This window comes from Chrysemys picta, chromosome 7, assembly GCF_011386835.1.
Source record: "Chrysemys picta bellii isolate R12L10 chromosome 7, ASM1138683v2, whole genome shotgun sequence".
Taxonomy (NCBI): Eukaryota; Metazoa; Chordata; order Testudines; family Emydidae; genus Chrysemys; species Chrysemys picta.
In genome coordinates, this window is record NC_088797.1 from 79,710,547 (window position 1) to 79,735,130 (window position 24,584).

General features: G+C 40.0%; 1 protein-coding gene across 29 annotated transcripts in view; it reads right to left on the reverse strand.

Annotated features, from left to right (window-relative positions):
• ANK3 (ankyrin 3) overlaps positions 1-24,584 on the reverse strand; it is a 548,316-nt gene that overhangs the window by 101,096 nt on the left and 422,636 nt on the right. For 18 of the 29 annotated variants that reach the window (XM_065553396.1, XM_065553399.1, XM_065553405.1 and 15 more), the window contains 5 exons: positions 13,455-13,553; positions 13,256-13,354; positions 12,327-12,422; positions 2,928-3,000; positions 2,670-2,732 (listed from right to left, as the gene is read on the reverse strand). In XM_065553396.1, coding sequence (XP_065409468.1) covers positions 2,670-2,732; positions 2,928-3,000; positions 12,327-12,422; positions 13,256-13,354; positions 13,455-13,553 — 430 coding nt within the window. Of the gene's footprint in view, positions 1-932; positions 987-2,669; positions 2,738-2,927; positions 3,001-12,326; positions 12,423-13,255; positions 13,355-13,454; positions 13,554-24,584 lie in introns of those variants that run through there. The other 11 variants (XM_065553406.1, XM_042854766.2, XM_065553408.1 and 8 more) reach the window with 2 other exon arrangements.

Sequence of the window (24,584 nt, forward strand, 5' to 3'; positions counted from 1 at the left end):
AATGCACTTTAGTCTTGCCCCCAGAAGACATGCCTAGTGCATCAAAGTCTTTTGTTTCTCTAACATGGAGACTACCAGTTAGGAAGATGGGTGTTGCAATGTGAGTATTTGCACATTGTGCTCTGGGAGTAAGAGATTCCAAAACTCATTGTCATCTGTAACTAGATATGGGTCTGAGTTGCATCTTGGTTCATGATCCAAACTTTAATTAAGTTAGGGACTGTTTGGATCTGCAGTATTAGTTTGTGCTACTCTCTGCTTTAATTTATTCAGTTTGAAACCAGGTCCCAGGAGGTGAGGCTAGGGCACTTCTCAACTGTCGCACTAGACTGTTTACAATAGCCATTATTTACTTGGCCATTCCAAGTTCTTCGTAGCAGTTCATCTTTGTTACGCTGTATGTATTGATTCTCATGATTTTAAATGGGTGTTTTGCATCTACATACTTGGCCAGCACTGAAGATTTATGGAGGGAGGACCCATAATTTATTATTAATTATTATTATTATTATTTATTTATTTGTTAACCACCAAAGGTGTGCTTGATGCTGAACAAGACACAAAATAAAGACAGCTCCTCTCCTGAAGAGTCTGCAATCTAAAAGAAAAAAAGATGTCTAGAATCCATCATAATTTCTCTCTCTCTCTCTCTCTCTCTCACACACACACACACACACACACACACACTCTGCACCTTTGAATGCATCATTATGGGTTAATAAAATACCTATTTATTAACCTGAAATCCTATTCACAGAGATAAAGTCTGAAAACTATATGTCTGGGGTTCATTATATATCAAACTGATTGCTTCCTCTATCTAAATTGTTTCATAATCTGTTTACTATTAGAGGCATTCATAATATAATTTATAATTTTTAAATTGGCCTTTTAAAAATAATTGTTAGTAAACTTTTCAGCTTTCCACAGACCTCAAGGCTATTACTGTGAGTCTGTTCAAACTTTGCATCTTGTCTTTGCAGATGCTGCAACACATTAATAAAAGCAACATTTTCAGTCAGATTCTGAGTATCATTTCATATCTGAACATTTCTCAAATACTACATCAGTCTTTATTCTAGCACAGAAATACAACAAAATATTATTTCTTTCTTGAGTAATACTGATCTTCAGGTCAGCTACACTAATTTTGCATTGGAATGTGAAGAGTACAAATCTAAATGATAGTCTAAAACTTTTATTTTTAACCACAAATGGATAACAACATTGTTATCCACTTGGAGTTATAATAATGGGAACATCTTGGTGGAAATTAAAAAAAAAAAAGCCTCAGCACATAAATTAACATTATTTCAACATGGTTACTGGCTAAAATGTCCTTATTTTCTAAAGTTTAAAATACTATAAAAGAAAGTACAAATAAACATCACAACACATGGAATCAGAAAAGTCTAAATAAAGAGTCTGAGAGGAAAATTGAGACCACTGCTATAGTAGCTACTACTACATTGGGAGAAGTTATAGCTATCATGCAAGTTAATGGGAGTGAGAAAGCAGGTGAAGAAGCCTCCAGGTGGTGTTCTGAACAGAGAAGAATATTCTTATTTCTATCCAAAGATCTGGCTTCACACAAGTGTGAATAATCAAACTCCTGAAACTTTATCCAGCTGTAAAACTACAAGGCTCACGGAGCTAGACAGCTTCCTTCAGTTCAGAACATTTAAAAACCAAAACCCCCATCAACAACAGACTTTCAGGAATGGCATTGTTTTGGTCCCTTCTGGTTGCATTCTATTAACCCGCCAAGAAAATAATCTGGGTACTGTGGAAGATGTCTCTCTGCTAGCCATGAACAGGCCAGAATAGAGGGGGTGATTGGGACCACAAACCACTGGAATGGTTCAGTGGCTCAAAATCCCCACATAGATGGTGTTGAAGATCAATGGGCTCTATTCCAGCCCCTATAGAGTTCACTACAGAAAGCCTGATTAATTAGGCCTTCTCTGAGCCACAGTTCCTTCTCAGGGCTCTTCTCAGGGTGGCACAGCTATGTGTCTGAGTCTAGCACTGTATTGGCAGTAATGCTCACCATTCCCAATTACTGCACTTGCTGTGGTCCTACCAAAATGCGAGTCGTCTTCTTTTAAGTACAATACAGTATCTTATTCAGTGCAAATAGAACTTGCACTTATGTGACATTACACTAAATGATGATTGGGATTTTTACTCTGAACTCTCCTTTGATCAGGGTAGGTCCTCACTAGCAAATGAATAATCCCAGAATTCACTTTATAGTGGAGGGTAGACATTAGAAATGTAAAATGTATACCCTATCCTTTCAGAAGTTACCTCCTATTGTCAGTTGTTTCTTCCCAAGAATGTGTATATTTATCTCTTTGGCAAATATTTAGTTTTTAAAATAAAATACTAAAACAACGCTCTATTTATGAAGCAGCAGCAGCAGAAAGAATATTCCAGGGAATTAGTGGCAATTTGATTTTAAAATAGCGAAGCAAAAGATCGGAGCAAATTAGCATGTTAGCAGTAAATCAAACAATTTTCTGAAGTACTCGGGTCTAACGTACTGATTCTTGCTAGTAGGGTAATAAGAAAAGTTAGTGGGAAAAAAAGAGATTATTTCTAAAGTTAGAAAATAAAATGAAAATGTTGAAGTTAAATATCACTGCAATACAAAAATGCACAAATACCTTCTTCAACATCTGACATATATTCACCATCACTGAGAATTTCAGGGGTGTAGGCTTTACGAACTGCATGATTTAAGTAAACAATATATGTAAATATGTAGAACATCGATATGTCAACAAAACAATGTAATGTCATAACTAATAAATGTTTTTTGCAACAACGATTATCCAGTGGGGCGGGGGGAATAATTTAACAAACAATCTATGATACAACAAATAGAATTTTAAAAGTAAATAAAAATGTCCTTTTTTGCATACCTTCATCATCAGACATGTCAAGAACTTCATTCATAGTTTCTGGTACATTCATTTTATGCTTTTCTGTTACAGTCTGTTAAACAATAAGATCATTTCAAAGTCCAGACATTTTCATCAGAAAAACATTTATGTAAACATGTAAAATTTATTGTTACATTTATAAGTAAAAATACATGACAGGCCACATTTATGATCTAAAATTAGCAGAAAAAGCCTTTATTTTATTTTCTGCAGTTTCAACATGTAGCTGCATATAATTATGAAGTACAGTATATTCAAATAATAAAACTACCTAATATTATATCAACATATGTAACTATATTCAAGCTCATACAGCAGATAGGATGCTCTGAGGACCCAAAAGATGATCGTATCACCTAAAAGAAACAAGTACACTGAAAGAATTTAAGACCAAGATTTTTTAAAAACAGGAGCCTAAAGTAGTACCTTACTCTGTCTACAGACCCATTGACTTTAATGGGAGCAAGAGTAGCACAATCTAGCCCTAAACTATTAAGTCCCTTTCTGCTGCGTGAAATTTCCTTCTTCCTGCATTGGAAGTATTTTGTGATTTTGGAACTAATTTTCTCTGCAATATTTTTAAATACATACTTTATCTTGAACTGCCTATATTTTCCATAGTGACAACTGCAATAATATTATGGTTATCTATGATACTCATCAGAAAATTTTGCACAGAATGCATTCAGATGGTTGATTTTTACTTCTGTCATTTATTCTCATTCAGGTTCAGGGAGCAGTATAAGAAGACTTAGAGTTGGGGGAAACTGAGTTTGCATGCCTGAAATCTTCATTGAAAGTAGCTAGATATGACAAGATACCTCAGAGCTGACCTGCTGGTTTAATAAAAAAAGGGGATATTGAAACCCAAAAGGAACCACAAACTCTGAAGTAAGAGAGCAGTCAAGCACTAATGATGTTTTGGATCCTACAGAAAAATCTCTACAGGTTTGGTATAGCTGTATCCAAGCCAGGATGCTCAGTGGTATTCAAATATATGCCCACATTTGTGTTTCCTCTTATTCTACTACTGTTATTTCCCCGTCATCAGACACAAAGTTAAAAAATGATTAACAAAGTTTTAGGAGGAAAAATGACTGAAAAGATTCTGGTTGTGGTCTTTGATCCAAACTTTTAAGCTTGTCATTCCACATCTACCTTTATATACTTTATTTTTGTCTGGTTTCATAAATAATTCTGTGGCAAGTTTACGTCTGTTTGGCTCCTGTCCTCATTTGATATAATGGAAGCATTCCTTCATGAGCATGGCAGCTCAGAACTTATTACTTACCTTAAATAATTCCCACAGAACAAAATGAGTGTAAGAATTTCTAGCACCTTTTAGTTAAACTACCAGCTTTAGAAGGTTCTGCCAATGCATGTTCAAAGATTTTACCTCAGCCATGTCTATACAGACTGAATTGAATAGATCAAAGATCACACACAGAATTTGTTCAGTCATTATTAGAGTTTTATTACAGTATGTGTAAAAATCACAATACAGTAACCTACATTCACCCTTTGTACCACCTTAAATTGAATAACAGATGGGATAGATTTGGCCGAATATCCTCAAAAGATCTTTAAATTAGATGACTACTTGACATGAGAATATAATGCCCTCAGTAATTCAGATTCCATCTCAAAGTGCCAAGAGTCTAAAATGCACCATACCATGTTGGTGACTGATTACTAACATCTTGATTTTAATGAAAACTATTTTCTGGGCTTCTGTGACTAGAGCTGTGTCTAACCTAGAAGGCATTTTGGATGTACAGTCCTTTTTGTACCTCACATTTCTTGTAGTCTAATTCACAATAAGATGTAATCTTATCAAAAGAGCTTTAAACTAGGAAGTTGGGGGAAACGGTTGGGAGATGTACAGTTAATCTCCACGCCAGATTCCAACATTGAAAAGGCGAGTGATAAGATAAGAGGAGATATAGCCAGGGAGATGGGATTGGACATAAGAAGGAGAGGGAGGACGAACACAAAGAGGCCTGTAACATATTGCGTTACTAATGGGAGACAGGCTAAACGACATACATTAGGATGTTTATACACCAATGCGAGAAGCCTAGGTAACAAAATGGAGGAATTGGAGCTCTTGGTCAGAGAATTGAAACCGGATATCGTAGGAATAACTGAAACGTGTTGGAACAGCAGTCACGACTGGAATACAGGTATGGAAGGGTATGCACTGTTTAGGAAAGACCGGAACAAAGGTAAAGGTGTGTGGGGGGGTGGCATTGTATGTCAATAATGAGATAAGCTGTAAAGAAATAATAGTTGATGGAATAGATAACACGGAGTCCATCTGGGCAATACTCATACTGGGTAAAAGAACTACTAGAGCCTCTCCAGCGATAGTGCTTGGGGTGTGCTATAGACCGCCGGGATCGACCCAGGATATGGATAAAGAACTATTTAATGTGTTTAGGGAAGTAAATACTAATAGGAACTGTGTAATTATGGGGGACTTTAACTTCCCAGATATAGATTGGGGAACAAACACTAGTAGCAATAATAGGGCTCAGATGTTCCTAGATGTGCTTGCTGATCAATTCCTTCATCAAGTGGTAGCTGAACCGACGAGGGGGGAGGCCATTTTGGATTTGATTTTGGTGAGTAGTGAGGACCTCGTTGAGGAAGTGGTTGTAGGGGACAACTTGGGATCCAGTGATCATGAGCTAATTCGGTTTAAACTAAATGGAAGGAGTAACAGAATTAAATCAAAGACTAGGGTTTATAATTTTAAAAAGGCTAATTTTAACAAATTAAGAGGACTGGTAAGGGAAGTGGATTGGGCAAATGTATTAATGGATCTAAAGGCAGATGATGCCTGGGATTACATTAAGTTAAAGCTGCATGAGCTGTCGGAGGTCTGTATCCCAAAAAAGGGAAAAAGATTAGTAAGCAAGAGATTTAGACCGAGCTGGATGAGCAACCATCTCAGAGGGGCGATTAGGAAAAAACAGAAAGCGTACAAAGAGTGGAAGAAGGGAGGGATCAGTAAGGAAACTTACCTTAGTGAAGTCAGAGAATGTAGAGATAGAGTGAGAAAGGCCAAAAGCCGTGTAGAGTTGGACCTTGCGAGGGGAATTAAAAGCAATAGTAAGAGATTTTACAGCCATATAAATAGGAAGAAAGCAAAGAAAGAAGAAGTGGGACCGCTGAAGACTATAGCCGGAGAGGAGATTAAGGATAATCTAGGCATGGCGCAATATCTCAACGAATATTTTGCATCGGTGTTTAATGAGGCCAATGAAGGGATTAGGAATAGTGGCAGCGTGACAGAGGGGGATACAGGAGGGGGGATTACTGTATCCGAGGTAGAAACCAAACTTGAACACCTTAATGGGGCTAAGTCGGGCGGACCGGATGATCTTCATCCGAGAATATTGAAGGAATTGGCACGGGAAATAGCAGGCCCCTTAGCGATAATTTTTAATGAATCTGTAAACTCGGGGGTGGTTCCGTTAGACTGGAGAATAGCTAATGTGGTTCCTATTTTCAAGAAAGGGAAAAAAAGTGACCCGGGTAACTACAGGCCTGTTAGTTTAACATCTGTAGTGTGCAAGGTGCTGGAGAAAATTCTGAAAGAGAAAGTAGTTGAGGACCTTGAGGTTAATGGCAATTGCGACAAATTACAACATGGTTTTACGAAGGGCAGATCGTGCCAAACCAATCTGATCTCCTTCTTCGAGAAAGTAACGGACTTATTAGATAAGGGAAATGCGGTGGACCTAATATACCTTGATTTCAGTAAAGCGTTTGATACTGTACCGCATGAGGAATTATTGGTTAAACTGGAAAAGATGGGGATCGATATGAAAATCCAGAGGTGGATAAGGAATTGGTTAATGGGGAGAATGCAACGGGTCGTATTGAAGGGTGAACTGTCAGGTTGGAGGGAGGTCACCAGTGGAGTTCCTCAAGGTTCGGTTTTGGGACCCATTTTATTTAATCTATTTATTACTGACCTTGGAACCGATTGTAGGAGTGGGCTGATAAAGTTTGCGGATGACACAAAGCTGGGAGGCATTGCCAATTTGGAGGAGGATAGGGATATTCTGCAGGGAGACTTGAATGAGCTTGTGAATTGGAGTATCAGAAATAGGATGAAATTTAATAGTGAAAAGTGTAAGGTGATGCATTTAGGGATGACTAACAACAATGTTAGTTACAAGCTGGGGACGCATCCGTTAGAAGTAACGGAGGAGGAGAAAGACCTCGGGGTCCTTGTAGACCGCAGGATGACTATGAGTCGACAATGTGACGTGGCGGTGAAAAAAGCCAATGCGGTCTTGGGATGCATTAGGCGAGGTATATCTAGTAGGGATAAGGAGGTGCTGCTTCTGTTGTATAAGGCGCTGGTGAGACCTCATTTGGAGTACTGTGTGCAGTTCTGGTCTCCCATGTTTAAAAAAGATGAACTCAAACTGGAACGGGTACAGAGAAGGGCCACTAGGATGATCAGAGGAATGGAAAACCTGTCGTATGAAAGGAGACTAGAGGAGCTCGGGTTGTTTAGTCTGACCAAACGAAGGCTGAGGGGGGATATGATTGCTCTCTTTAAATATATCAGAGGGATAAATACCAGGGAGGGAGAGGAATTATTCCAGCTCAGTACTAATGTGGACACGAGAACGAATGGATATAAACTGGCCGTGGGGAAGTTTAGGCTTGAAATTAGACGAAGGTTTCTGACCGTCAGAGGGGTGAAATATTGGAACAGCCTTCCAAGGGAAACGGTGAGGGCGAAGGACCTGTCTGGTTTTAAGATTAAGTTAGATAAGTTTATGGAGGGAATGGTTTAATGGAAAAACATGATTTTAGCCAAAGGAATACTGTGCCATGGCAGGTAAATAGTATAATGGCTAACAAGGCTGGAGACTCTTGCCTACATGTTCGGGGTTTTACTGATCGCCATATTTGGGGTCGGGAAGGAATTTTCCTCCAGGGTAGATTGGCAGAGGCCCTGGAGGTTTTTCGCCTTCCTCTGAAGCATGGGGCAGGGATCGCTAGCAGAGGGTTTTCTGCCAATTAAAGTCACTAAGCCACAGGATTTGGGGACTTCAACAGCAGAGTCAAGGGAAGGGGTAGGGACAGCTTTGTGGCCTGCAGCATGCAGGGGGTCAGACCAGATGATCACAATGGTCCCTTCTGACCTTAAAGTCTATGAGTCTATGAACTTTTCTCTACTTATAGCACATATTAAATAATATACCTTCCTACCTATGTGACATGAACCCAACTAATTCATTAGTTGTACAGGCTAAGAATGAGCCTCCTGTATTTGGAGTTCTCAGTGTGCAACAGTGAATATACTTGACCTACAATTATCTAGATCTCTACAAGCCTGAGCTTGGGATAACAAATTCCTGTTTATGCTGCTCTCCTAAAACTCTTTTTTATGGTGTCAGCTGTTCAATAAGCCTTGTTGCCGTTGCAGAAAAATATTTTAGAATCTCCCTAGAGATAAGTAACTTTTAGAGAAGGTATGAAGAGAGGTGCCAAAAAGATCTAGAAGCAGTGGTGATTGGTGCTTATTATCCAGCATAACTAACAGTATTTCTTTGTTTTGAAGTTTATCTTGTTAGCACATTTTAAGACAGAGCAATATAGGTTTTATATAAGCTAATGAATTATAGAACACAGCTATGGAAGTGACAAGAGGGAAAGCGCACATGAAGTAACAAAGATAAAAGCCAGCTTTTGATCCTGAATGTCTTCTATATATCAACCAACAGCCTTGCTAACAGGCTACTCACAAGTAATCTGATGACACCACAATTCTGAGAGGTGAATATTGACAGTTTTCTGTCTGCAGTGTGCTCAAAAAACGAGGAAGATGTTTATTTCCTACTCTGTTTTGCTTTAAACAGTAGTTTTAGAAAAAAAAATCAAGAAAGAAATTAGCCAGGTTTTTGGAACCAATATTCACTTGCTTTAAATGGTTTTTCTTTGGTGCAGACTGTGCCCAGCTAGCATGGTGGCTTACTGGCTCCCCATGTCATGAATAGCAGCATGGGCGCGATCTGCACAAGCCACTACATTCTCCTCCCTGTGGGAGAAAGAGGTGGGGGTAGCCAGAACAGAGTGGGGACTGGGCAAAGTTTTGGCTCCATCTTCCCACATGCTGGGTGGCATAACTGTGCCAGGTAAGTACCCAGAGCAGATTACTCACTCTCTGGATGAGCAGAGTCACAATCTCCCTTCTGGGCTCCAGGGACAGTGCAACTACACACTCCCCCTTACCAAGGCAGATCATTATCTCACGATCTGACCCTTTGTAGCTACGAAGAGGATTTATGTGATAATTCAAAACATCTTGTGCTGCTTGCGTTTCAACAAATATCTGCACAAGATGTCTCAGTATCGCTTCTTTTGATAACTTTGTTCAGCAGCCATCAGTTGAAAAAGAAAAAAATATGGGAACAATTATCCACTTCCTTTACTAAGACAAAAATAGGATATACAAATGAATGTTGGTGTTTATCATCCCAGCAATATCAATTTATGTGGGTATGGATCCATAGCCAAAAGACAATAAGAGAAGATTGGTTAACAAGGGTCAGTGACATCGTAAGACAGTGGTCTCCAACCTTTTTATGCCCAAGATCACGTTTTGAATTTAAGGGCAACCCATGATCAACCCTGCCCCTTCCCCAAAGCCCCACCCCGCTCACTCCATCCCTCCCCTCTCCATTGCTCGCTCTCCCCCACCCTCACTCACTTTCACTGGGTTGGGACAGAGGGTTGGGGTTCAGGAGGGGGTGCAGGCTCTGGACTGGGGCCAAAGGGTTCGCAGTGTGGGAGGAGGCTCTGGGCTGAGCCTGGGGCAGGGTTAGGGTGTGGGAGGGAGTGAGGGATGCAAGCTCTGGGAGGGTGTTTGGGTGCAGTAGGGGGCTCTGGGCTGGAGCAGAGTGTTGGGGTGCAGGAGGGGGTGCAGAGTGCTGGCTCTGGGAGGGAGGGCTGGGGCAGGGACTTGGGGTGCAGAAGGGGGTTCGGGGTGCAGGAGGCGGTATGCGATGCTGGCTCTTGGAGGGGGCTCAGGGCTGGGATGTGGCCTCCTGCCGGGTGGCACTTATCCCTGGAAGGGGCCAACGCAGCAGTGCGGCCCCTGGGAGGGGGTCAGGAGGTACGTGGCTCTGCGTGCTGCCCCTCTCTGCACGCACCACTCCCAAAGCTCCCATTGGCCACAGTTCCCTGTTCCCAGCCAATGGGAGCTGTGGGGTGGTGCTTGCAGGCAGGAGCAGCACACGAAGACCCCTCCCCTATGGGGCCACGGGAGCGTGCTGGCTGCTTCTGGGAGCAGCGTGGGGCCACAGCAGGCAAGGAGCCTGCCTTAGCGGCAGCCCCACTACACCACCAGAGATCATGATCACCTGGGAGAGTCACCAGGATCAACCAGTCAATCGCAATCGACGGGTTGGTGATCACTGTTGTAAGATATTGTCAACACACCATTAAGCAGTGAGCAAGATCGGGATGCCTGTGACCCAGGAACCTCTTAGTGCCAACTGGCAAGGGGCAAAAAGGGAGTGCAGAGAAGGTACAGGAATCTCCTGTGTCTGGTACGTGCATTCAAGTTCACCAAAGAATGCCATGTGAGCTCTCAAACAACAGCCGGTGTCACATTGGTCATCACTATTATTGCAGAATGCATGTATGGATGTCGTGCAAGGAGTTGTGTACATACACTCTAAATTATAAGGTCTGGGTCTAGGAACTGGTCACCAGCAAAGGTGAAAAACAGGTTTCCTGTTAGACAAAATATATTTGAGGCATTAGCGTTATTTCTAATGGGTTCACCTTACTTATACTGCCAAATTTAGATATCTCCTCCTTTTGAGGCTGGTGTGCGTAAGCATTTTAAAAATGTTCCTTACATATAAGTAAATTTCAGCTTCCCTTAATTTACAACATGAATTTAACAACTATTTGTAGTCAGTGCTAAATCTGGAAAGTTGTAAATTTAACTGGATTAAAGTTGTCAAACAAGTGATCACCTGTTGCTGAGTCAAAAGTGTTTCTAAATTCAAAGGCATTCAAACTGGCTTAATCTGAAATGGCTTGCTTGAGAGAGAATGTAGCATGTGATAATAAATCAGACAATGGCAGCACTGGGCCTGTTCATAGAGTGAGCCTTAAGTATCTATTTCAAACATTTTGTGGTTTGTTATAAAATTAATATGGCAAGGCTTTGACTCTGCAAACACTTGTCCATGTGTGTAACTTCACTCATGTGACTATACCCATTTACTTCAGTAGGAATACTGACATGAGTAAAGTTATGCAGATGCATGTTTGCAGGACCAGGGCCTAGATGTCTTCTTTTCAAGGGGACACCATCAACCTGAAATGTAGTCCGTTTCAAAATATGAGCTCAATGTCATTTTTATGCCTGCCGCTGAATCCCTTGCCAATTTTTATGCCTTTACAATCAAACTTTCCTCTTATTAAAAATATTTGTGTCTCTCTCCTGTTGCTGTACAAAAGACCCACACAAACAACAGGAGAAACTAACTAACTGACTAAAAGAGAAACAGAGAGCCCGATTAAAGATGAAGTGCTGTCAAATGTAACTGAGCTGAAAACAACTGAGCAGTATGTTTCACTCTAATCTTTTTCAGTTATGGTCACTGGCACTGTTACCTGAAACAACAGTAAGATGAGATTTTTAAATTGATGGTGTCCCTTTAACATCTAACAGATAAAACTGGGACTTAATCTTGTAATTGCCTTCAAGACGCAGCCCATAATTACAGTAAAAACACTTCTAGTGGTGTTCCAGCCAATTTTGTCAGTTTGGAAGAACTGCTTTTAAACTAAATACAATCATGACATTTGCAAGCCCCTATAACAGTATATTTTATGTGCTACTACTTGAAGGTACTAGTGGGTGAGAGTGAATCACTGCAGGTATTCAGAACTGGGTCTCTTAAGAAGAGAGGGGATCTATGTTAGTTTCTGCTCATTTACAAAGCCGTATGAGGAAAGTTACTTCACCGAGGCCCCAAGCTTGCAATTAGATCGCCACAGGAAGGACAGTTCACCCATGCAGATCTAGTTGAAGGATTGGGCCCCTGGTTATTTATACTGCGTAATTTCAGTTTGGTTTTTGCAATACATTCTGTTGATATTTATTACCTGAATTTTAACACTTTTTTCATAAATTTGCTGTAAATATGTATTCTTTTTTTATATTTGAGTGCATATGGATGTTATATTGCTAACAGTATGTATAGCCACCTTTAACAATCAGATTGCAGTCTCAGCAGGTATCTATCAACAAAGCTAAATATCAAGTTTGTAGAACTTTGTAGATTAAGAAAGAGTCTGATGCTCATTATTGAAATATACTATACTTACAATTGTAGTCATGGTCTCTTCTGTCACTATCTTCAATGTGTCAACAACTGAAATGTAGCCAAGTCGTTTAGCAATGGCCAGGGCAGTGTTCCCATTCTGAGAATTGAAATATTTATAAAAATGGAAATTCATTAACAATGCTTAACTATAAGAACAAGTAATAAATTCAATAAAAATTGACTTCAGAAAACGTTTATAAGTCAACACAATAAAAAGTTCTGGCAGCAGGACATGTAACGTTAGGCATTTAACTGTTTACATAAATGGCAAGGAGAGAAATAACCAGTAGGATGGAAGGATTAAATTTTTATCAGTAAATGTTGGAAAACATCGATTTCACCACACAGACACAAACAGATGAAAAACAATTTCCATCAATAATAATGAAATTTAAAGAGAGGCAAAGTAAGAAAAATGCTGCCTGAGGACTTTATAGACTTCAATTTAAGGATATTTACTTTGTATATTTTGACATGTGATGCTGACAATTTGTATTTTAATGGTTATAAAGCTTTAACATTTTGAATCTCAACGTTTACTGTCATTAAATAATTTTCATGGCTGCAACCCCCATAATTTCTTGTAACTATGAAAATTTAAATTGATTAAAATAGGGGAAAATGCTCAATAATAAACTTCTATATTATCCGTCGAAATAAAAATTGAATTCTGACAAGCCTCACTATATTCTCTTATGAATGCATTTTAAAGTCGTTGCTATTTCAGGAAAAGTAGAGCACTAAGGTGGCTATGTCTCATAGCTGAGATAACAGGCTGGCTGTGCTGTTTGATTCACGCTCTCTCCCCTCCCCCTATTCTTCTACATTTCCATTGTTGAGATGTAGTGGCACAGCACTTTTTACTGTAGGGAAAGCATTGACATGGTAGAAAAGAAGCCACCCACAATGTGTTTTTCTCTTGTCCCTTACCACAGTGAGTTCATTGGGCGATGCGCCATTCTGGAGCAAGACGTTAATGATATGGGTGTGTCCCTGCTGAGCAGCCTGGTGTAGAGGGGTGTACCCATTCTGCCAAGGATAGAAAAACAGAAGAGTTTGCAGTGTTCTGAGGAGAGCATTTTGTTTTTTTAAACAAAATAAAACAAGTGAAGGGAAAAGAAAACCTCACCTTTGTTTTGGCATTAACTTTAGCAAAGTGTTGCAGAAGGAAATTAACAATCTTTATGTTTCCATAGTGGCAGCCAACATGTAATGGAGTGTATCCCATCTGGAATGTTTTTTAAAAAGAAGAAATATATGAACATAAGCAATTACCATTTACTGACAATAAACTGAATATAAAACTGCAAAGCCCCAGGTAGTGTTTTTTTTTTTTTTTCCCTTCTGGGAACATGTGGAAAAACATCCGGAAAAAAAAAATCTCTGGACAGGTATGTGCTCCATCCTCTTCTTATCCTTCCCTCCCCACAGAACACACCTTTTCCCTTCCCTATCAAAAATGAACCTATAAGGGGAAGCTGGAAGCTGCCTTGCATTTCTTGTGAAGTTGAGCATATTTCTTGCTGATTTCACAGAGTTTTCTCTTATGCTTAGACTGCAAGTTCTTTGGGGCAGGGACTATCCTTTTACAGTGAGTGAGTGTGTGTGTGTGTGTGTCTGTGTACGGTGTCTAGCACAGTGGGGCCTTGATTCCTGACTGGGTCCTCTAGGCACTACTGCAATACAAACAAACAATTAAAATGGATGGAATATACTGCCAACTCCATCCTGACCAGAAGAGCCAAAGTGCAGCCTAGGATCTGAGTGGACTCCAGCAGCACAAAGTAGTCCTACGGGAGGCAGAATGCCTGCTAGTGAATGTAAAGTTCTCAGGCATGAAGTCTAGTTTTTTAAGGGTGTGTCTACACTCCAATAAAACACCCATGGTTGGCTCATGTCAACTGACTTGGGCTTGCTGAGCTTGGGCTGTGGGGCTATAAAATTACAGGGAGGAGAGTCCCAGAGCCTGGGACCAAATGGCTACACCGCAATTTTATCACTTTGTAGCCCGAACCTGTGTAACGCTGACAGATCCAGGTTGTCGGCAGGCAGGATCGAGCCAAGGATCTCTGGAGCTTAGTGCATGAGCCTCTACCACATGAGCTAAAAGCCAACCAACTGTTAGCTAAGGCTGTAGAGCAGACTCACAGTATCTCTCTCTCTCATTAAGTGGTCTCGGTGCCACTAGATGGGACAGAAGACCACACCCAGAAGGTATGTGGGTTACACCTGGGTAGCTGACACAGGCCAGCCACAGGTGTTTTGTTGCAATGTAGACCATACCTAATGTGTTCTGGGCCTTATGTTTCAGAGACCAGTGGAAGCTGGTGTTTTGTTAGCAGAACACCCTGGCAAACTTTTGCACTGACGAATATATGGATTTTTCTCCTTGTTATTTTCCTACCTGACTTTCATTATTAATGTACAGTTCAGAAATGCCCACCAGAGCTGCAGCAAAATCCAGGAGCTGTCAGGGCATGAGATGCTTAAACAAATAAGGGAAACCGGATTCATGTCCAAAACACCTTATAAAATTGAACATAGCTAAGCATGTACATTTTTTGGCATGAGTTCTAATTAAGAACTAAAACATAAGCCTGTCTCTATAAATATACTGCTCAGAAACAGAATCCTAAATACTACTTAAAAACCTCACTTAAATGTAGCAACAGGGAATCAGAGTGTTCAATCTGTTTGCTGCTCACTTTAGAAACCATTCAAATTTTAAATAATTTAAATGACGTGTTGAAACATGTAAAGAATTGTAACAAATACTTACATAAATAGTGAAGTTATACTATAAAATGGAACAAATCAGAGAGAACCAAAGCTGCTGCCCCTCACCCCCACCCCATCTCTTCACTCTTTTTTTTCCCTTTTACTATAATGAGAAAATTGTTAGTTGATCTGAAAGAGCTTGGGATTCTTACAAAGTGATAGAAATGATCAGATTATACCTCCTAAAGCAATTATCTCCTCCTTTCTTATCTGCCTGCATCAAGACATTATCTCTTCTTCCTTAATAAATACTCTTACTTTATTATAATCAGACTGGGGCTGCAATGAAGGACAGTTCAGAAGAGGGGCAACTAAAAAGAACACTTTTTCGAAGTACTTTATAAAGATTAACCCAGTTGGCTGTTGGATAGGTGAGGATTATTCTCTCTATATTACAAAGGAGGAAACTGAGGCACAGAGGTTCAGTGACTTGCCCAGATGCACTGGGAAGGGAATGCCAAAGTCAGGATTGGAATTCAGGAGCTCATGCGCCCTATCTTATGTTCAGACCACTGAGCCATGACTCTTAAGAAAAAGGAAAATACAGATGTGAATGGCTCTGCATGGTTTACACAAAACGTATGTTTCAGTGGTTGCCGCATTTGGATTCAGGATTTTCTTCATATCAATTTAAGTTAGACTCCAACATGTCCATTTTAAACAAAAGGTGCCCAATGGCCCTATCTTAAAACATGTTGAGGAAATGTGCCAATTACTGTAAAATACGGTGTATGTATTTACATGCCTTTACTTCAGTGAATCATAAATCAGGTAACATGTAAAGAAACTACTAAGTCTAACTACAGAGTAGACTATTTAATTAAGTACTACTTTAAATTTACCCACTGCAAATGGTAAATGTCAAGATTTTAATGGCACCTACTACTGTACCTCCGTAAGCTGCTAGGAGAACAATTACCTACACTACTCCTTTCTCGCTGGCTCTTTTCTCATTGCTGACTAGCTAGCAATTTGAATGAGAGACCAGGTACAGTGCTAACTCTGGAAGGTTTTCTTTTTGACCCTTTTGAAATGTGTGGGGTAGGGGAGAGAACGGAGGGAAGTTTTTGAACTCCGAATGACCTCCACCCCCATTTATTTCCTTTCTACTATTTTCCCCTTGGAGGCCTCAAAGCACAGCTATCTTGTGTCCCAGAAATGACGGCCAAGTACAGCTCTCACTAAAGCCATTAATGTTGCTTTTCCTATCCAGCCTGGGGAAGGGAGATGGGTTCACTGCAGAGTGACATGAGGCACTCCCTCCCTCCCCTCTGGGGTTCAGCATGCTGCCTTGGTGGCAATCTCAGCACCTGCCAGCCTGGGAGGAAAACACTGAACTCTGCATCTGTACTCTGATCCCTATGTGGCAGCATATTGTGCCACCATTAGACCACTGGGCTACCCTGGAAGATTTTCTCTTAAGTTTCCAGTACCTTGTGGTCATATTGTGTCATGTCTAATCATGCTCCATGTGCTATACAACGTAATGCCGCCATCAGCAAAGATAGGATGATGTGACAAGACAACATGGAACACAAATGAATACATTGGACATTTTAGAATGAAGTTTCTTTCCATTAGCAAGCAGCTTTCATAGCAATAGGCAACAATATCCACAATAATCATGTTGGGTCAAAACACAAAATTAAAACTAACTACCGAGATGCCTACTTAAATCTGAGACCCAAAGAGAATATCCTTTGTTTCCCAGCTACAGAATGGACTCCAATAACAAATGGCTTTCAGTTCGGCAGGCACCTAAATTTATATTTATTTCTTGACTTCCTCATTGCAGATGAATATCCTGTTAAGATTTCTGAATCATGCCAACTGGCAGATTCTGTGCTTACACAGCCAAACAAGGATAGAGAACAAGAAAGCAATTCTCACTGCTACCTGGATTCCCCATTCTGGGTTCTCAGAACATTGTAGATGAATAAACAGGCGGCTAAACATATTTTGTTAACAATTTTTAAACTATAGACACATCATATGAAGATGCGTCTTGATTTTACAGTTAAACCAATATTTACTGGCATAAGCTTCCTGGAACTTAGCAGACTTACCAGTAAATAATATTTTATTCCAGAAAATCAGGATTTTTTTTAATGCAGCTTCTAATTTTGTCACCTCATGGTAATCAATTAATTACATTGCTTCTAGTCAGTTTAAGAATGGACAGCAACATGGGGGCTAACAGATGGGGAGTGCTTCTCAAAAGCAGCAAGAATACATGCCAAAAATTAACCCAGAAATATTGGACTTTCAATTTTATATTATGGTATTGAAACAGGGCCGCCCGGGGGTGGTGGGGCAAGTGGGGTAATTTGCCCCAGACCCCGGGCCCCACACAAGAATATAGTATTCTATGGTACTGCAACTTTTTTTTATGGAAGGGGCCCCCAAAATTGCTTTGCCCCAGACCCCCTGAATCCTCTGGGCGGCCCTGTATTGAAACATACATGTATTCCCACTCCTTTTTGGGAGGAGAAAAGTATTAAAAGCCCCATGTAGTGGGTATCTTTTCAATATCCTTCATTTGCCCTGGTAGTAACCATAAATCCTAACAGCTTGAATTATTGCATCTCTCTCTTCATGCTGACTCTCAAGCTGCTCTGTTTTTTTCTGCTGCTGCTGTCAGACACTGAAGATAGAGTGAGAGCTAAGAAATGAACACAGAACAATTGAATAGAGTTTCACTGATGTCTTTGATTAGGCTGACAACTCCTCTAGATCAAGACACCACAAATCCAATGAGACCTTGATTCAGCAAAGCACACAAGCACATCTTTAAGTTTAAGAATGTTTAAGTGCTTTACTAAATCAAGGCTTAACTGCATAAAGTATCTTGCAAAGGCCCACTATTAATGTTATTGGAGGGCGGCGGGGGAGCGGGAGCGGGGGTTTGGAAATTTCTAGTGCAATGGCCACTAGACAGTTTAACATGCATCTAAAAACTGTGGTAATAATTGATAATATGATAGATAATATGCAACAAAGATATATTTAAATAACCGTGATTAAGTATTTCAAGCATTCTTTCCAACATCCCACTATATCTCTGTTCCGTTTTCCTTCTAATACTAAAATCGCTTATTATTTTAATTAAAAATAAAATTGTGATTTTTTTGTCTTTGTGCTTGTGAAAGGTACTGAACACTTTTAGTTAGCAACAAAAGAGGCATATTGGCAGTACAACTTTTCCCACACTGTCTTGCCTCAGCCCTGACCTGGAAGGTCCAATTCAGGGAGTAAGAGAGTAGTTGATCACCATCATTTCTCAATCCTTGATAAGAATACTACCAAGGGTACAAATAACTGCCACTTTAGTGTTGGCTTTATTATCCGGATACTTTCCAATCAGGAACTAGATTGAGACAATCAATTTTTGTCACATGGGCCCAATAGCCAGCACACAGTAACAATTTTCAATAACTAATGATCTGTGCTAGCTTCACCCAGGCAACACAGAGAGAAAAGCTCTGAATCCCATTACCAATCCCTTGGGCAATCCAGTATCTGGTTTTATTTTCTCAGGCTAGCTCTGTAAATTATACATGAAAACAACACTAGCCACTGTGCAACAGCCAAATAATAATGAACTTCAAAAGGGCATACACCCTCTTGTCAGTGTTCAGCATTATGGCCGTACTAGGAAAACAAAATAATATATATATGTAATCAACACAGTTATTATATATCTGGAAATGTAAGTACTGAAGGAAAAACTGTCAAGCACTAAGTCTAGATTTAAGGTCCTGATCCAGCAAGGTTCTTAACCATATACCTAACTATAAGCAGGAGTGGTTCAATTGACTTCAGTGGCTATTAAAGTCAGGCACAGGTACCTTACTGATTCAGGGCCTACATTCCCAGCAATTCAAACACAGAAAAGAAAAGCTGCTGGGACTGGAAATGACAAAAATTCTGCTTTTGCTGTGGAATTCCAAAGTTGTCCTTTGTGAATGGTGAGTTGCATTTTAAAGCTTTAACTGTGGCAGGGTCTGGAGCAGATGACATGAAGAGAGAGAGAGAGAGAGAGAGTGTGTGTGTGTGTGTGTGTGTGAGAGAGAGAGACTAGTTTTACTCCACTGCCTTCTAAAGAATCACTCATAATGTACACTGGTGGCTGTGAACTACACAGATCCAAGGTTTTGAAGAAGTTTTAGGGTATGTCTACATTAGACCTGGAGGTGTTATTTGCAGCTCATACAGACATACCTGTGCTAGCTTTGATTGAACCTAAAAACATAAGTGCAGACACAGTGGTGTGAGCAGCAGGATGGCTAAACACCTGAATATGTACCGAGGGTTTCATTTGGGATTGTACCCGGGGTGGCTAGCCCCTCTCACTATTTGCATTGCTGCACCTACACTTCTAATTTTAGCGCTAGTGTAGCAGGTATGTCTATTCAAGCTAGAAATCTCCACCCAGCTCCAGATACAGAAAGAAGAGTGAAGAAAAACAAGACAAAGGAGGTGGGGGTGAAAATAGTCTAAACAAGCACATTTTGGTTTTTTTATATACTATTAAAGGAACCTCATGTTCTGAAGGGTATTTTGAAATGTGTGCTTTACCGGTATTCCATTTTTACATTGCATTACCTTTTAAAGAACATAATAACAAAAGAATGGCCATAATGGGTCAGACCAGTGGTCTATATAACCCACTATCCTGTCTTCTGACAGTGGCCAATGCCAGAGGCTTCAGAGGGAATGAACAGAACAGGGCAATTATTGAGTGATTGATCCCCTGACATCCACTCCCAGCTTCTGGACATTAGAAGCTTAGCACACCCAGGATATGGGCTTGCATCCCTGACCATCCTGGCTAATAGCCGTTGCAGGACCTAACCCCAATGAACTTATCCAATTCTTTTGTGAATCCATTGGAGTTTTGGCCTTCACAACATCTCCTGGCAATGAGCCCCGCAGGTTGACCGTGCGCTGTGTCAAGCAGTACTTCCTTTTGTTTGTTTTAAACCTGCTGCCTAGTTATTTCATTGGATGACTCCTGGTTCTTGTATTATGTGAAGGGGTAAATAATACTTCTTGATTAACTTTCTCCATACCATTCATGATTCTATAGCCCTCTATCATATCCCTCCTTAATCATCTCTTTTCCAAGCAGAAAAGTTCCAGTGTTTTTTTTCCTCTCCTCATATGGAAGCTTCTCCATACCCCTAATTATTTTTGTTGCCATTCTGAGTACCTTTTCCAATTCGAATATATCTTTTTTAGAGATGGGCTGACAAGAACTGCACTCAATATTCAAGATGTGGGTGTACTATAGATTTATATAGTGGCATTATGATATTTACTGTCTTATTATCTATCCCTTTCCTAATGGTTCCTAACATTCTGTTAGCTTTTTTGATTACTGCTGCACATTTGAACGGATGTTTTCAGAGAACTATCCACAATGACTCCAATGACACTTCCTTATGTCGTAACAGCTAATTTAGACCCCATCATTTTATATGTATAGTTGGGATTATGTTTTCCAATGTGCATTACTTTGCATTTATCACCATTGAATTTCATCTGCCATTTTGTTGCCCAGTCACCTAGTTTTGTGAGATCTCTTTGTAACTCTTCACAGTCTGCTTTGGAATTAACTATCTTGAGTAATTTCGTATCATCTGCAAATTTTACCTATTTTTCCGGATCATTTATGAATATGTTGAACTGCACTGGTCCCCAGTATAGACCCTTGGGGGACATCACTATTTACCTCTGACCATTCATTACTACCCTTTGTTTCCTATCTTGTAATGAGTTACTGATCCATGAGAGGACCTTCCCTCTTATCCCATGACTTCCTACTTTGTTTAAGAGCCTTTGTTGAGGGATCTTGTAAAAGGCTTTCTGAAAGTCCAAGTACATTATATCCACCAGATGACCCTTGTCCACATGTTTGTTGACCTCCCTCAAAGAATTCTAGTAGATTGGTGAGGCATGATTTCCCTTTACAAAAGCTGTGTTGACTCTTCCCTAACTAATCATGTTCAACTATATGTCTGATAATTCTGTTCTTTACTATAGTTTCAACTAATTTGCCTGGTACTGAAGTTAGGCTTACTGGCTTGTAATTGCCAGGATAATTTCTGGACCCTTTCTTAAAAACTGGCATCACATTAGCTATCCTCCAGTTATCTGGTACAGAAGCTCATTTAAATGAAAGACTACATACCACAGTTAGTAGTTCTGCAATTTCATATTTGAGTTCCTTCAGAATTCTTGGGTGAATACCACCTGGTTTTGGTGACGTGTTACTGTTTATCAATTTGTTTCAAACCCTCCTCTACTGTCATCTCAATTTGGGACAGTTCCTCAGATTTGTCACCTAAAAAGACTAGCTCAGGTGTGGGAATCTCCCTCACACCCTCTGCAATGAAGACCGATGCAAAGAATTAATATAGCTTCTCTGCAAATGGCCTTCTCTTCCTTGAGTGCTCCTTTAGCACCTCAATCATCCAGTGGCCCCACTGATTGTTTGGCAGGCTTCCTGTATCTAATTTACTTTTAAAAAATGTTGCTATTAGTTTCTGTGTCTTTACTCTTCAATTTCTTTTTTGGCCTTCCTAATTATACTTCTATACTTGACTTGCCAGAGTTTATACTTCTTTCTATTTTCCTCAGTAGGATCTGATTTCCAATTTTTAAAGGATGTCTTTTTGCCTCTAGCCACTTCTTTTACTCTGTTATTTAGCCATGGTGGAACTTTTTTGGTCCTCTTACTATTTTTATTTATTTAGAGCATACATTTAATTTGAGCCTCTATTATGGTGTTTTATAAAAGTTTCCATGCACACTGGATGCATTTCACTCTTGTGACTGTATCTTTTAATTTCCATTTAACTAGCTTCCTCATTTCTACGCAGTTCCGCTTTCTGAAGTTAAATGCTACTGTGGTGGGTCTCTTTGGTATTTTCCATCCCACCAGGATGTTAAATTTAATTACATTATAGTCGCTATTACCAAGAGCTTCAGCTATATTTATTTCTTGGACCAGATACTGTGCTCCACTTAGGATTAAATCAAGAATTGCCTCTCCCCTTGTGGGTTCTAGGACTAGTTGTTCCAAGAAGCAGTCATTAATGGGGTCTAGAAAATTTATCTCTGCATCTCATCCTGAGGTGATATATACCCAGTCAATATGGAGATAGTTGAAATCCCCCATTATTATTGAGTTTTCTATTTTTATAGTCTCTATAATCTCCTGGAGCATTTCACAATCACCATCACCACCCTGGTTAGGTGGTTGGTAGTATACTGATACTGCTATACTGTTATTATTCAAGCACAGAATTGCTATCCATAGAGATTCTATGGGAACTTAAGTAAATACTTTCCCCCCATCTGTCCAGTGGAGCTTGAGTAAACATAGCTATGCTTAAAAAACAGAAAAAGCCAGCTTCCAATAACATCGCTATTGCTTTGTTGTGCCAAATCAGTTTTGTTTATTCACCAGCATCCTTGAGTGAAGTCATCAGAGCTCTGGGATTAGCATGTGTTTAGCTAATTGTTGCTGCAGAACCAGAAGAGGAACCCCAGAACACTGTCAACGTGCAGCCTGCAAAACTAGTGGCTATTTTTCCTTTCATATTTTCCTCCAAAATACAATTAAAAAGTCCTAAGCAAAAAAAACCCCTGAAGACTTATAATTGAACTGCATATGATATTTAGGTCTAATAGTACTTCTGAGACGATTTTAGATCAGACCAGACTACAATCAATTATTCTGACACATAACAAATGCCAGAAAATTTCACTCAGCAAGTCCTGCAGTGGCAAAACTATTCTTCCTTACTATTCCTTTGAAGCAGAAAACGCGTCTCAGCCCAATCTTCCCTTCCTTTGTAGTCCTCTGAGTATTCCTCACTGATTTGAGCAGTCCCAGTGTCCAAGTGCACAGGTACATAAGTAGGAAGTACTCACAAGAATAAAGATTGCAGCATCAAGCAATATATGTTTGTAAAGTACTATGTTGGCTTACAGAGATGTATAAATGATGATTAAAGATGATAATATTCCTCAGGAGGAAAATGATAGCTCACCTGTGGCTACACATGAAGTTAAATGACACTGATAAAATATTAAGTATTCTTTCTCCTGCAATGAATATTGTAATTGAGTGATAATAGTAGTATCACTCTGTTTTGTGAGTCAATAGCCCAGTTGCTACCTGGATAGAATACGAAGAGAAGGAGCCAGGTAGTTATTACAGAAGGGGGAAGGGTATTTCCTACTGCAGTAAAGAGTTTGTCAGGTCTTGCATTATAAACTCAGATCATCAGGGTTTCTCCAGAAACTGTGGTCCATGATAAAATAGAGGATACAGATTCTCACACGTCTTCCTACAACAGCAAGTGTTTTTTGGCAGACTGGTGTCCTCAGATGACCAGAGTCTGGCCTGCTATCCAGAGCCTGGCAATCTGGCCTCCATGTCCCTGTTTTATGTAACAATTAAGAAACTGTGTCACGCACACCTGACTCATTCAGCTCAGATCAAGTGCTGGAAGAAAAATAGGTGGAAATGTTCTCCCTAAGGGGCAAATGGTCCCATGCAGTGGAGAGTAAGGCTTAACATGGTAGAAGGAAGGCGAAGTAGTCCAAGATGCTCCTCATTATGGATAATTGGGCCTCAGCATTAATAATTTAAATTAGCCTTGTATGTGAAATGCTACTCCAAAAATGACTGTTCTGCTTAGATACGTGGATAAAAATGCAGAAAGATAAAATGCTGTGCACTGGGACTTCTCTTGGCTATTGAACATTGAGTTCCTGCCCCAGGGCACACCTGAGGATTTCTCTACCACTGAGATGTGGTCTCCCAGAAGGGAATGTGTAACAACCACCTATTCACTACCAGTGAACACAGTTATTGTTCTGGATGAATGTTCAGTGATTTACTAGTCCTTTGAACATGCTATGGACCTGTTACAGGCAACATGATAAGTAAATGTGATACTAAGTTTTCTTTCCTTTTGGATAATTTTATCTACTGACCAGGTTCATTTTCAGTGCTGCAGTTAAGAAATTCAGGTCTTTCCTGGAGTGGCCATTGAATTGGCAGACAGGGATCCCACTGACAGTGCACTACTTATACTACTTCCTATTTGTAGGACTATGGGGGTAGGGGGAATGTAGACATTAATACGTACGGTTTAGGGGTTAGTGTGCAGTTTAGACATTGCTTTTAATTAAGTGAAGACAGCAGGTCCTACAATGTTATTGAGCTACTTCAGATTACAGAAAGATTCAATACCAGGTGAGATCCATCTCCAGGAGGACAAAGTGAGAGCCTTGAGGGATCTGCAGTGAATGACCAGGGAAAGTGAAGCTGCTGCTGGGCATCTCATAGATAGCTGAATAGATAACTGTGAAGTAGTGGCTGCAGACTGTGGACCTGATTTATCACTGTGTTGCACAAATATAAAGATGGAATAACTTCACTGATTTCAATGGGTTTACTCCA